This window comes from Gobio gobio (genome assembly GCF_949357685.1).
Source record: "Gobio gobio genome assembly, chromosome: 2".
Classification (NCBI taxonomy): domain Eukaryota; kingdom Metazoa; phylum Chordata; class Actinopteri; order Cypriniformes; family Gobionidae; genus Gobio; species Gobio gobio.
Window position 1 is genome coordinate 20333045 of NC_137098.1, and position 13941 is coordinate 20346985.

At 39.2% G+C, this 13941-nt stretch overlaps 1 protein-coding gene across 4 annotated transcripts in view; it reads right to left on the reverse strand.

Annotated features, from left to right (window-relative positions):
• LOC307138715 (receptor-type tyrosine-protein phosphatase delta) overlaps positions 1-13941 on the reverse strand; it is a 185600-nt gene that overhangs the window by 61435 nt on the left and 110224 nt on the right. For all 4 annotated transcript variants that reach the window (XM_079837245.1, XM_079837243.1, XM_079837244.1 and 1 more), the window contains exons 7-12: positions 8462-8731; positions 6791-7372; positions 6364-6509; positions 6082-6226; positions 4398-4703; positions 3357-3550 (exon numbers count right to left, since the gene is read on the reverse strand). In XM_079837245.1, coding sequence (XP_079693371.1) covers positions 3357-3550; positions 4398-4703; positions 6082-6226; positions 6364-6509; positions 6791-7372; positions 8462-8731 — 1643 coding nt within the window. The remainder of the gene's footprint in view (positions 1-3356; positions 3551-4397; positions 4704-6081; positions 6227-6363; positions 6510-6790; positions 7373-8461; positions 8732-13941) is intronic.

Below are 13941 nucleotides of genomic sequence, written 5' to 3' on the forward strand. Positions count from 1 at the left end.
AAGCAGAAGGGGGCTAGGCTAGCCAGCTATCCCCACAATAAACTGGATTACATTCGATTTCTGCGATGTTTTGTCTTTGTTTGCGCTGTGTACTCAATGCAAGTACACAATGCAATACTGTGTACTCAATGCACTGACGCTTTTCATATGATATATGCTATAATCAACACTTACTCGTAACTCGTTCATCTCGACAGCTGTAATGGTACATTACATGTGTTACAAAGTTGGTAGAATAAGGAGGATGACGGGCTCGGCGTGACTGGGACTCGTGTTTATTCAGAACTCTCAGATACAAAAAAAATAAACTCGCGCTGACAGCGCTCTCACAACTCAGTACAATATCACTTTGTTAGCAAACTCTCCGTCTCTGGTCCATTGATGTCCGGTTCACCAAATCGGACTGAATCGTTCTAAACGGTTCGCGTCTTGAGTCAGCGCTGATCCATAATTTATTAAAGTTACTAACTTTCTGACATGAGTGACAGTCCCTCCGACTAGAAATAAACGAATAACCTGAAGTATATGCTAGTAACTACAACAGTTCACTGAACTGAGACGTGCTGAGAGAACTGATGTGAAGTGAACTCAGGTCCATCCGTCTTCTGGCAGCCTCGTACCTCGTAGACCTCATTAAACCACGCCCCCTCTGCTACACGATCTAATACTCATTTCAAATGCAAAGATGTCAGCCAATCACAACAGTGGGCGTTTTTACTGAAGTCTCACAGCAGACACGCCCCTTGAAACAGGGCATTCAGCCAGAGGGCAAACATCAGTATAGAAAAAATGCCTTTTATTTAAAAATTATGACATTTTATGATGTAAAAATCATACTAACAATATAAGTACACTTCAGAATACATTATAAAATAAAATAAAAAAATCCATGCCATGGGACCTTTAAGCATTAGTAAATAGTTAATTCATAATTTATAAAGCATTAATAGACATTAATAAGCAGTTTATAAATACAGCTGTAAATGCTTTATTCTTGATTTATACACATATCTATAATGTGTTTAATAAAGTATGAAAATACAATTATTTATGATAATTTCTAAATTAAGTATTACATTACTTTCCAACCGGTTATTTGGGAGTCGTCAGTGGTTCATAAGATAATTTAGAAAGTGTAAGTAAATGATTAATAAACTATTTAAATGCACTTATTATTATTATTATTATTATTATTATTTATTATTTGCACTTATTATCTTATTATTTAGACATATAGTAATATTTACTCAGTGTGTTAATAAATGCTTTATTAACATGTATTCCTACTGTAATTCATGATTAATTCAGGTAGTTATAAAACATTTAGTAGTTGTCAGCTAACTATTTTTGTGAGCTCATCTAAAGTGAGGACTATTTATACGTTGTAAAGCTTGTACAAAGGAGATTTAAAAACTTAGTTTTTTGGGAAAAAATGTATATGAAACTTGATACGAAAAACATATCAAGCACAATGTTCTCGCACCATTCCTGATTTCAAACACGCACTCACCACATTCGGCGTGGTCTTGCGGCTGTCAGAGCAGAAACGAAAGCTGCTGCTCACTGTATGTTTTTCCGTCGTCTCCGGGCACATTCATATGTAAATTGCACAAGCTTATTTTGTCTATTAGATTGAAAGATCTGAAAAAACATACATTTACCTGCCCATAGACCCTCCCCTTGAATTGGTTGAAAGTGGACAAAAGATCTAATGACCAAAACACATCTTGATACCAGATGCAAGAAGGGCCTTAGGCAATGGTCTTTTTCTACACATTCACACTGAGGGAATTCTCATTTTTTTAACTACCCCCCTGAAGATCAAATCCTAGAACTCCCCCTGACTTAATGCTAATGTTAGTGTTCCAATAGACACATTGAAACTTTTCTCCTATTATTGTGTTATTATTTTTCGTTATATATTTAGCCAGGCAGCCAGTCTATAAGTATCACTCTGATAAGTGCTTATCTCAACATAGCAAACATTCTGATCGGCCTAGCAACAGTGCAGAACCCAGCACAGCCCTTATCTCTGCACCAGAACACCGTAGTGACATGTCCTTAAAAACTTTCACTCTTCTACTGTACCTTTAAAAATACCTTTACCTTCCCATTCAGGCTTCTCAAGCCACAATTAAAGTTTGTTCACAAACTTTAGCCTCTAGTTTATAATAGAGTGGTGCAGGTATGATGTCACTTTGTAGGGAAACCAGCAGTTTGCATCGCATGGGTTCCCTCGAGAAAAACCCAATTTTTCCCAAATTTTACCATATAGGCCTTTGGATTATTGCTAAAAACAAGCTCTGTGATCAACAAAAGTTTATGATACTTGCCCATGATACTTGTTTTGTCCATCAAGACAATTATCACAGATGAACAAAACTTGTATGATTTTTGAAGCTAGAATGCAGTCGCCAAAAGTAAAAAGCTAAAGGTAAGCTATAAAGAACTACACCACGGTCGCTCGACTTCAACGTCACCATCACTAAGCTTCCGACAACTCTTTCAGTGTTTGTCTAAAAACATTAGAATCGTTAGAATAGTTTATAAGAGCACAATAATAAGCATAACAAGGCTGTAAAATCGGACTGAGCTTACCAGTTCGGCGTAATGATGTTTAAACTCCTCGACAGCTTCTGTAGTCCCATTTAGCCACTTGTTAGCAACCGCCTTTTTCAAGGCATGTAACAGCTTAAAAAATCAAGAGTGGGGTAATACTAATTGTATTTTGTCATAGAATAAAAGTGAAAGTGTGAGCTTGTTCACCACAGACCTTATTTTAGCCATTTAACCAAAGCCACATTCAAAAAACCAATTGACTTTGGGACGATGGAACCGGAAGTGCTAAAATGCTAACTCGCTTCCGTGTTTTGGCCAGCAAAGTGATGTCATACCTGCACCACTCTATTGGCATCACTGCAGTAAAAGCTGGTAACTGGTTACCACCTGCTTTGAGCTGGTTCAAAATGGTAGACCATCTTAGACCAGAAACAAACAGCTGTCAGCTGACATTTAAGGTGATCATACCCGTTTCCATCTAGAAACCATCTTCCATGTTCCAAACTGCAGCTATCACCTATAACTATTTCCCAGCAGGGATTTCTTTCGACATGCTTTTTTCTTTGTTTATTTTTTTGGTTAAATGACCACATTAAAATGCATATTGGGATTGCCAAAACAAGCTTACCTTCAGTCAACTAGGTAGGCAGCTCACTAGGTTGTGAAAGTGTGTTCTAAAGTTCCCATTTCTGTTGCTTTAGCCATTTTATTGTGACATAGACCAAAATCAAAATAGTTGGGAAAAGCTTGTAAAGATTGACTTGAGAAATGATGCAGCTGTGCAGGTGGGTGCCTACCTGAGCGTCATCGATCAGGATGTCCTTGATGACAGGGTGCCCAACGGGTTCCCCATTAACCATCCTCACATAGTGCACCTGGTACCCACGGATCTGCCCGTGCTGTCTGCTCGGCACCGGCGACCGCCACAGCACTTTAACAGACGTGGAGTTGACAGCCTCCACCTCGACTTTACGAGGAGGGCCACTGGGCACTGAGAGAATTATGGGATAGAAGACAAAAAAGTCAAGCTTAAAGAGGACACTTCCCGTCCGGCTGGACACCTCTCATGAGAAAGTGGTGAAGCAGACAAAAATCTACAAAATGGGTATATACCACTAACAAGTACTGGATAACACTAATATCTCAACAATGGGAAGTCAAAAACAAAAAGAGAGAAAAAAACAAAAACAATCCCCAAAAACAGGTCACACAGCTGACCTAATTTTTTTCTTAAAAATGAGTTTAGTGGATTCAAAATATGGAATAAAAATAACAAGCAAAAAAGCCAAGAGGAGTGTTTCAGAGGTTTGAAGCACTCGAAAGGAGTTTGGCTATGATAGAGTGAAGACAAAAAGAAAAACAAATGGAAAAATTTAAGAAAAATGTCATTAGCGTGGGACATTTGAGAAAAAAAGCCCCATTTTTTTTTGAGGATTCACTGTTGATTTAGGCGTCTTTTCTCATGTATGAAAATGAGTTTGACTCCATAAAAAAAAAAAAAAAAAAACATTTATCTTAATAAGAAAATAGGGGAAAAACAGCAAAACATTTGCGATTGTTGGAAGTTTACGGTTGTCAGAAGAACATGCCATGAAATTTCCATTAAAGTCTGGTCAAGCAAAAAAACTCAAAAATTCTCTCGAAAATTCTCCCAAAATAAATGTTCTCTCGGTGAAAGGTCACAAAAAATCCTGGTTAGTAGAGTTAGTGTAAATACAGGGGACTAGAGGGGCAAGTGGGTTTTAGGGTACCTTGGGCAGAAGTATGCCAGAAGTGGGGCATGTTTTAAGGGTAAAGACATTAGTATTGGGTCACAGTGGCGTGTGGGTAAGACATACCATCCTCCTCTGTACGGATTAGCTGAGGTAAACTCTCAGGGCCTTCCCCTGCTTCTGTGTGGGCGCTCACTGTCAAACGGTATTCTGTCCATTTGTCCAAGTCTTCCAATAGATAATGGTACTTTTCTGGCGGTATGTCCGTTATTTGTCTCAACGAGGTATCATCGCCTTCAGTCGCTGCGTACTGGACGGTGTATTTGGTCATGATTCCGTTTTGAAGCTCCACTGGTGGCGGTTTCCAACTTACCAGAATGCTGGTAGAACTGGGACTAGTACACTTGACTTCCTGGGGTGGAGCTGAGGGCTCTGATTGGAGGATCAGTGGATTGTGGGAGGAGCAGTATAGTCATTAAATTGAATTCAAGTGGTTTTGGAGTTTGGTTGGATCCAGGTGAGGTTCACGGGGTTGAGGTAAGAGGATTTTTTTGTTTTTGTGATGGATGTGTAGATGATGGACAAAAACAAAAACAAAAAAGGGAACATAAAATGAGGATGGAACACAAGGACTACATTTATTTAAAAATAAAATGATGACATAAAAATAAAGTTAAATGAAGCTTAACAAGATGAACAAAAGGGGCAGACATGTCACAGACTTCTCATAAAGGTAGAAAAGATAAAACAAATTCACAAATTGTGTGGGTGGGACTGGTGCAGACACTAAAAGTAAAGAACCTACCTTCGTAATTCTATATATGTTATTTTTTCCTAAATATATCCTAAAATTCAGGACACAAATTTAATTTTCTCTCATCATACTTCAAACGCATTTTCAAAACATGTGAAATATCTAAATAAGCTACATTTAACTAGGCCCTGTTTCCTCCAAGCAGTTACCATCAATCCAAAATTTCAAAGGTTGATGTGTCAGCTCTGTACAAACAGTAAATGCATTGCTCACCAACCTTTCCGAGGCCTGTTGGTTTGAGGTAAAAGCCTGGTTGGTCCAAGAGTTCATGACTGACGTTTCTAGACTTAGACATGCAAACACTCTACCGGATAAACAGCCCTCCAAGATACTTACCTGGCATGTTCTCAGAGGACCTCAGATTTATTTAGATTACCTCAAATTGTGAGTATGAAGTGAAGCACAGTCAAGCTTGTCAGCATCAATTATGCATCAAATTATGCAAGATTAATGAACGGGTTGATCTGAAGGTTTGGTTACAGTTCAACTTGAATGAATGGAGAATAAATGTGAGGTCTTCTGGGAATGCAATTCTCTTTTCTAGCTATGTATCATTGCATTTGAGCTTACAACAAGGCTCCAGAGAAGGAACCTTTACCAATTCCGTAAATCTTTCAAATGCAGTGTGGTATACTATAGCCAAAGTCAAAAAACAAGGCACCCTGAAGCTGAACAACTGCAGCCAAACAGATGAATAATTCACTCTCATCTCCTACTTGGCTTACTTACATGCCACCAAATTCAACAAAGTGACCTTGTCATTTGACATTTCCCACAGGTTGACTTTCATTAAAACAAGATGTGCGCTAACAAGATGTTTGCAGAAATGCCTCCATCTCTCAAAAATCTTTCAGTGTAAAACACTGTTCAAACAAATTCAGGATTTACATTAGCAAACGCTGTTAAGAAATTGAGGATTTCTGCTTCAGAATGTGCTGCTCCTGTTCTTGGACTGCATGGGTTTAGGAAAGACAGTAAAGACAGAAGAGGACCTACGTGTCTGAGGCGTTTCGGCTGAGATCTCGTTGGTGTATGCGCCAATGCCATGTTTGCTGCGAGCAGCCAGCTGAAATGTGTATGTAGTGAATGGCTTCAGATCTTTCAGTAAATAGGTTGTGGTGGGCTCAAAGCTAACACGTTTCTGAGGAAAGGAACAAAAAATGAAGGTTAAAACCCTAGAAAACACAGTTCATACAATCAACCTAAGCAATGGCAACGATGGCAGTTCTGGGACTTAGACAAGTGAAGGTGTTTGCCAATGACTGTTGACATTCAGACCTCCTCTTTGTCATCTCCTTTCTTATAGAGCAGCTCATATCCGATGATTTGATTGTCCTGGCCTGTCTGAGTTGGGGGGTTCCATGACAACAGGATGCTTGTCTCAGATTTGGCTTCACCTTTGAAGTCCGTCGGTTGAGAGGGCACTATAAAATAAAATAAACACATCAAATAAATCAAAGCATTTCATTCGGGGGTGTATACAAAAATACACATTACCCCATGATTATTAAAATATTTAAAAAAATTATGTAAAATTTCCAGCAAAAAGAATATAAAAGAAGAAGTGTGATATAAAAGAAGAAAGTGTGAATTTACCCTAACCTTTTTTTTTTAAACTGGGGCTTAAATATTATATTTAAAAATCATGGTAAAAAGCAAATTGGATATTGTCCTCTTTGTAATTCCTGTAATTCCCAACACCCACCTCCAGTTTTGGCTATGATCTGCAAATCAGATGAGAGCGGTCCATCTCCTACAGAGGTGAAGGCCAGGACCTTGATGTAGTAAGTCTTATTGGGCGTCAGGCCCGGAATGGTGAGGAAGTTGGAAGTCCTTACAATCTGTTTTTCCCATTGGTTGACATGCTGGCTGGGATCGATGGTGTAGTAAACCCTGTAGCCCGTAATCTGCCCGTTGGCCTCCTCAGGTTCATCCCAGTGGATTATAGCGGTCGTGGCACTTAGCATGCGTCCTCTGACTTGCCGTGGGGCGGTACTTGGTGCTTGCTCCGCCGTTTTGGCCTCAATGGCTTCACTGGAAGGCCCGCGTCCAATGTTATTTACGGCAACTACTCTAAATTGGTAGTCAGAGTAAGGGCTCAGCCCGCCCACACTGTATCGAGTGGTAGCGACTCCATCAATCTCTTTATAAGAGTCCTCAGAGTTTTTGGGCTTGTGCTGGATGATGTAATAAGAAACAGGTTCGGGATTTCCAGAATCCCATGTGAGTGTGATGCTTGTTGCCGTGCGTTCTGTTACCTGGGGAACACCTGGCGGCTTCGGTAAAGCTGGAGCATCAATAAAGAAACTTGAATTAGTGAATTTTAATTATTTGGAAAATGGAAAATCCACTGCAATTAGTTACTAATGATTTTTGGAGACTGTAGGAGGAATTCACTAAGACTGAATGGAGCACGTGTAGTTTATTTGCACACGCTGTCTACTACGTTTTAGTACCTGATTCACTAAAGAAAATATGCAAATCAGGTAAACTACATGTCCCGGACAAGTGTTAATGTTGAGCCCCAAAGTGCATTTTGTAATGAGCCTAACTTACTTACAAAAGAGAGCATATCAGCACTTTTTTGTGCCTGGATTGCAAATGGTTCATAAAGATGCAAGTTGTTACAATGAAAAATAGCACAACACGCACTCAACAGTTTAGTGAATTCACCCCTCACTGTCAAAGGACATAAACATATATTGTCAATAAAGTCAATTCTAAATGTTTAAAAACTAACATTCAGATGTAAAATGATTCTTCTCTTGGTTTCGAGTGTGTGCAATGGTATTGGTAAGCTAAGCAGTGTCGTACGGCTTTGTCATCAGCATTCAGGGACCATGTGCTCTTCCCCTGGGATACTAGCCGAAGGTTAAAGTGTCAGCTTGCTCTGCCAACACACGAACAGTAGGCGTGTGTTATAGCACCATTTACCGCTAATGTAATACAGCAAAAGAGCTGTCTAATACAGTCTTGACAGTACCTCCGCGATAAGGAGGGAACCAAGTTCCCCCAGAGGAAACTGAGACTTTGCAGTTTGTTTAGAACATGTCTTAAATATTCCACAGGCTGTAATTTATTGCTTTAATTCAGAGTGCATTAGGTGAGGTGGGCGATAGGACAGATAATGTTTAGTCTTTGCGTGCTGTCTCTTGGGGCATATTATGACTAATGGGGTTTGTTGTGTCTGCTAGAGACAACAGCTTTGTGTGCGTGGATATAAACAGCTGTAAGTGTGTCGGCATGTTTGAGCGAACAAGTGTGGCAACAGTAGGAGCTCATGTATTCATCTGCAGAATGTGATAAGACGGATCAAATAACAGCAGCTTGGTGCCGATCGGAATGTTAAATATAGAGTCGTCTCTTGGATTCTCACCTTTGACCGTAATCTGTGCGACTGCCTCTATAACGCCCAGCGTTGACATAGCGACGCACGTATAGTTGGCCGACTGTCGGACGTCAGTGAGTTCCAGCACATTTCGCCCAATGGGCATGTCATCTTCAGGGGTCAAATCCTCTGACCCCAGCATCCATTTGACGTAGGGCATTGGTGACCCGACAGCCACACAGGTGATGTTAACGCTGCCTCCGGGCATGATTTCATTGTCCGTTGGAGGAATGGAGAACCGCGGTGGAACCCGTCTCACTGCAAGAGAACACAAGGACTGGTAACTTCCCATACAGACGTAGGCCGACGGAACATTCGGGAACATTTAACAGATGAAGAACTGACAAAGAATTAGCATACAAAGATCTGGTGGATTTCACCAATACACTGTTTCAACTGATTGATATATGGCAGGATCCAACAGGAAACTAATGCACATGTAGAAGACACAAACATTCCGCTTCACTCCCTTTGGACTGGGACATTGAAACAGACACCATGCACAGGTGACCCACGCGTGACAGACGGATGGCAGCACACGGGGGAACTGGAGGACCATAGCATGCAGGAGTTGCGCGTGTTTGTACAACTTCGATGCTGCGTTCTCTTCCAGTTGATGTGAAGGAATGTGCCGAATCACATTGCCACATCACAAACACAGCAACGAGGCCCGCAAGGGGGACCCTGCTAAACTAACAACAGGTAGAGACTAGCTGTGACTATCTGTCTGTGACTGGCTGCCATTCAAAAAGTGGACGCACATGTCAACGGAAATTGTCATGAAACCGTTAATAAACAATGCGATAACAATGAAAGAGTGAATCAGAACATGATTCAAAATTAAAATATGAACAGATGCAGTAAACAAATTAATAGACGACTAAAAGATATACCCTCAATGCAAATGGGGCTTGGGGGGGCATTCCTGAATCTGTCATGCAAACAAGCACATTTCTCATTACACAGGAAAAAAAATTGGAAATTAGAGAGAAAAGAGGAAGAACAGGAGTGAAGAGGAAAGGAGACAAGGATGAGGGGAGGAGCAGTAGAGTCAGATAACAGTAAATCAACAGGGCTATTAAAAGCAGGAGTCTCCAAGACAGAAAGAGAGAGAGTGAAAGAGACAGGGATACTATCCACCAGCTTCTCAGAAGAGGGTTTATGGGACAGCAGAAGGGTGGGAGAAGATTCAGGGTGGGAGAAGAGTCCAAAATAACGTAACCGATGTCAGTGTTGCTGCTTAAATACTGTCAGTCTCAGATGGCATTGGCTGATGTATAATGCACACAACAGTGGCAAGGGCTTTCTCGAAGCGACAGGCTCCGTCGGCTTTACGCAGCCTCTGGGAGTCAGTGTGCAGCGGTTTATATCAGTCCTGCTACAATAAGACCATCTGAAGACAACGAATCACTTTATTTGACAAAGTTTGTAAGGTTTATCACAACAAATCTTTCCAGATTCTCGCAGAGTTTTGATTGAAACAGTAAACTATAGTTTGCGAAACCTGTTCCTGGAGGCATACCGATAGTACACAAAAAAGTAAAATTCTATTTTTAGACTCCAATACCTGAAATGGATGGGTCAGGTAAGGGAGATGTCCAAAAAGTGTACTGTTGGTGTGCAATCATGGACAGGGTTGGGAAAAAATAAATAGATGTCTGAGTAGAATTTTACATTCCAATATGGCAGGGCTCCTCAAATCACCCGCTGAGTTTCAGAGTTTAGTTCTAACCCTAATCAAAGACATCTGAGCAAGCTAATCAATGTCTTTAAAATTACAGGAAGGTGAGTTGATCAGGGTTTGGTCCAGTGTTAATTTTGACTGCAAAATTTAATTTAGTTTTAGTCATAGTCTTTTGACTAAAATGTCATTTAGTTTTAGTTATATTTTAGTCACCTGAATTGTTTTTAGTTTTAGTCTAGTTTTAGTCAACTAAATCTACAGTAGATTTAGTCAACTAAAATCTAACGAATTTAGTTAAACTGTAATGCATTAATTGAGCATTTAAGCATTACATAACTGACTGTTACTTGAATACATGTCAAAACAGACATTTTGACATAACATTTGGACATTTTTTGACCATTCAAGCGCAAAAATACATGAAAGAGGTCAAATAACTTTTTTGTTTGTTTTTTAAAAACTTGCACTGTTTTATAATTTTGTATTTCTGTTTTAGTTAGTATATCAGGTTAAGCTAAATATTCAAATAAGTGTAAGTTTTTTTTTGTTTTGTTTTTTTTTCAGTTAGCATTTGTTTAATTTCAAGTAATGAAGATTTTTTAATGGTTTTAGTTAACTATTATAACCCTGATACTTTATTGAATAATGTGTCAAGTACTATTCTTAGTCTTAAATGGGAATGAAATTAAATACAGTTTATTGTGTAACCAAAAATGTATAATGCATGACTTTTAATTATAAACAAGCTCCAAATACACTTGGAAACACTCCAAATTGACTCTTATTTTGAAACTCTTGCAGTTGCAGCTGCACAATCAAGTTCAGATGAGGGAGATAAAAAAAGCATTGTTACAACCGTCTAAATCATATAATTATATAAACATTGTTAAGTAAACTTTGTCATTACTCATCGGAATTAGTTCATAAACAATTACCTGGCTTAAATGTGTGCTATTCATTGATTGTGAACTGCTCCTGTAGAACACACAACAGCGCCGTGTTTTCCCATGGTTATTCAAATGTGCGCATCTATTACACAGGACATCAGTTCGGACTGGATCTCTTCCGTAATCGTCCCTCACTAATATTTTTGCCTAGTTTTTATTCGTTGACAGAGATGACAGTAGATTTTCGTCATAGTTTTTGTCATAAAAAACTGTTTTTTATTTAGTTATCGTCTCGTTTTCGTCAGTGAAAAAAGGAACCCTGACAGATAATGTTTGCACTATGGTCAGCACTATGGTCAGAGATAAATCCCTTTTACCAACTCATATTTGTGCTAGTCCAACCATGTCCTCCTGTTTGAGACCACAGGAGTTCCTTGGCTATAATCTTTATTGTACCACTTACAATTAAAATAACATATGAACCTAAACAAACGCTCCATGAGAAGTTTAAGAGAGTCTCTGCGTGAAACCACCAGAAATGGAAGAAAAAGAAGGAAAGATAAGAATTTTGGCAACTGGCTTCATGCATTCGACCGGAGATGTCGCGCTTCTCTGGAGATGAAATCTCTTATTATTGTGAACAGATTTTCAATCCTATCGCAATTAATTTCCAATTGAAACGCTGTTCCAGGAGACATGATGTTTTTCCTTTCATCTGAATACTGTTCCGTTTGTCGAGTCTTGAGAACAACGCTCTACATGCATCAATTGTCCTTTATTAGCAGCTTGTTAGGTGGAAAGGAACAAAAATATCTGATCTCACAGACCTATGGAGCATGTCTCATTGCAGTTTGTACCGTGCAAGGTCAGAGCATGGAGTTTTTTCTAGGTGTTAGAAAGGCACAAGTCGGTCAAAGTAAGGAAGCAGGACCACTGACATGTGGGTGAAGACAGACAATTTCAGCATGACCAATCCACCATGCAAACCCCCCAACAAACTGTGCACATTCTGACCAACATGCACCACTTTTTGGTCAAGCAGTACAGCAGAGAGCAGGGCATTCATTCAGACCACAACAAAAGGAAATGAAGAAGAAACTGTCCAAAACATAAAACATAAGGAACCAAAAGCAGAATTTAATCATAGACACGCATATGCAGCTACAATCATTTTTTGTCGTACTGTTGGGAATTGTGACTAGCGTTTGTATCGTAGTATTTTTTTTTTTTCAGAGTTTGAAGATGGTTAGAAAGAAAAAACACACCAACCTTCTCGCAGCTCTGAGGGATGTAGGGAATTGATGCGGAAACAAAATAAAATGAGGAGAAAAACAAGGGAAAATACAGAGAGAGTAAAACAGGCCACATTCAACCCAGAGAATTGCTGCTAGAGACAGAATGTCTAGGAAAAGAAAAGTATGCTGCATTTTACAGGCCTTTTAATACGCTGCCCATTAAACAATATGACACAGGTCCAGTTATGAGCTTTACATGCCATCAGCAGTTACTGTGGTTTGGACTGACTTTCCTCTGGAGTTTTGCTCATATTTGACATATATATTTTGTTTCTTCATGTAAACCACATAACTGGGACCTGTGCATAAATTCAGCTGCACTCCTTAAAGCAGTAGTTGACATCAGGCCTTCAAGGTTTATAAGATGGAACATATTTTGGCAGCTGATTATGACACATTTGGGGTTAAAGTCAACATGAAATCAAAAGTAACCTGTTTTCTGACCAATATTAAATATTTAGTGGTGTACAGAGTGGCTGTTCACCTACAGTAGAAAAAGTACACCTACTTTTTACCATCCATTCCTTATGGATAAAATCAAGCCCTTTTGTATCTTGTATCATTATAAAATGCATCACATTATTAAAGTGAAATTGGTAAGTAAATTGCAGTTTCATGTTGACTTTACAGTGCCAGATTATATACTGTAGATGTAAACTTGAACAAAAGAATGCACACAAAGCCAAATGCTCCATCATAAGTCGATATCAATAAACATTTTATATTTATACAGTGGAGTGATTCTTCAGTTAGATGACCTTCTGACTGCTTAAAAAATAGAAGAACATTCATAAAATTAAATTGGAAGTTCTAACTGAATTTATTTAATTAAAAAACATGGATAGTCTGTTCTGAAACTGCCACATTAGGTAATGGCATCTACTAAAGATAATCTCAAATCATGATGTAAAAATCTTAAAATGAACAACATTACAAAATGCCATTTCTCATTTTTTGGATAACCACATATACACCCAAATGTAGGGCAGAAGCAGTATTGGGCAATAATATTGCAGTCCCTCCAGAAAAACACGATTATGCGATCGCATGATTTAATGCATAATCAGCCAAAGTCCGCATATTTATGCGGGGGCCGCATTTTTTAAAATAAGCCGCACTTTTGCTGCATAAATTACCTATTTCCGCATGCAAAATATGCGGGCTAGCATGATTTCATAATCCCCGCATTTTCGTAGCAAAAAAAGTAATATATATTAGCAGAAAGTTGAAAAATGTTCGTTTACTTCACACAAGAGCCGCCATTTCCCCCTATTGCCGACGTGAACGTCATCAAAAAGCTGCAAACCCTGAGGTGAAACCATAGATATCGGTGAAACCATGATGAAGCACGCAAATTCCCATTTGCCAACAAAAATAACAGCAAAAGACAGCGCAAAGCAGTTTCCCGGTGTTCAAAACACCGATTTCAAAACACAGCATCATGAAGCTTCGAAGCATTATGAATCAGCCTGTCGATTCAGCGGTTCGGAGTGTTATGAATCAGCAAGTCGATTCAGCGCTTTGGAGCGTTATGAATCAGTGAGTCGATTCAGCGGTTCGGAGCGTTATGAATCAGTGAGTCGATTCAGCGGTTCGGAGCGT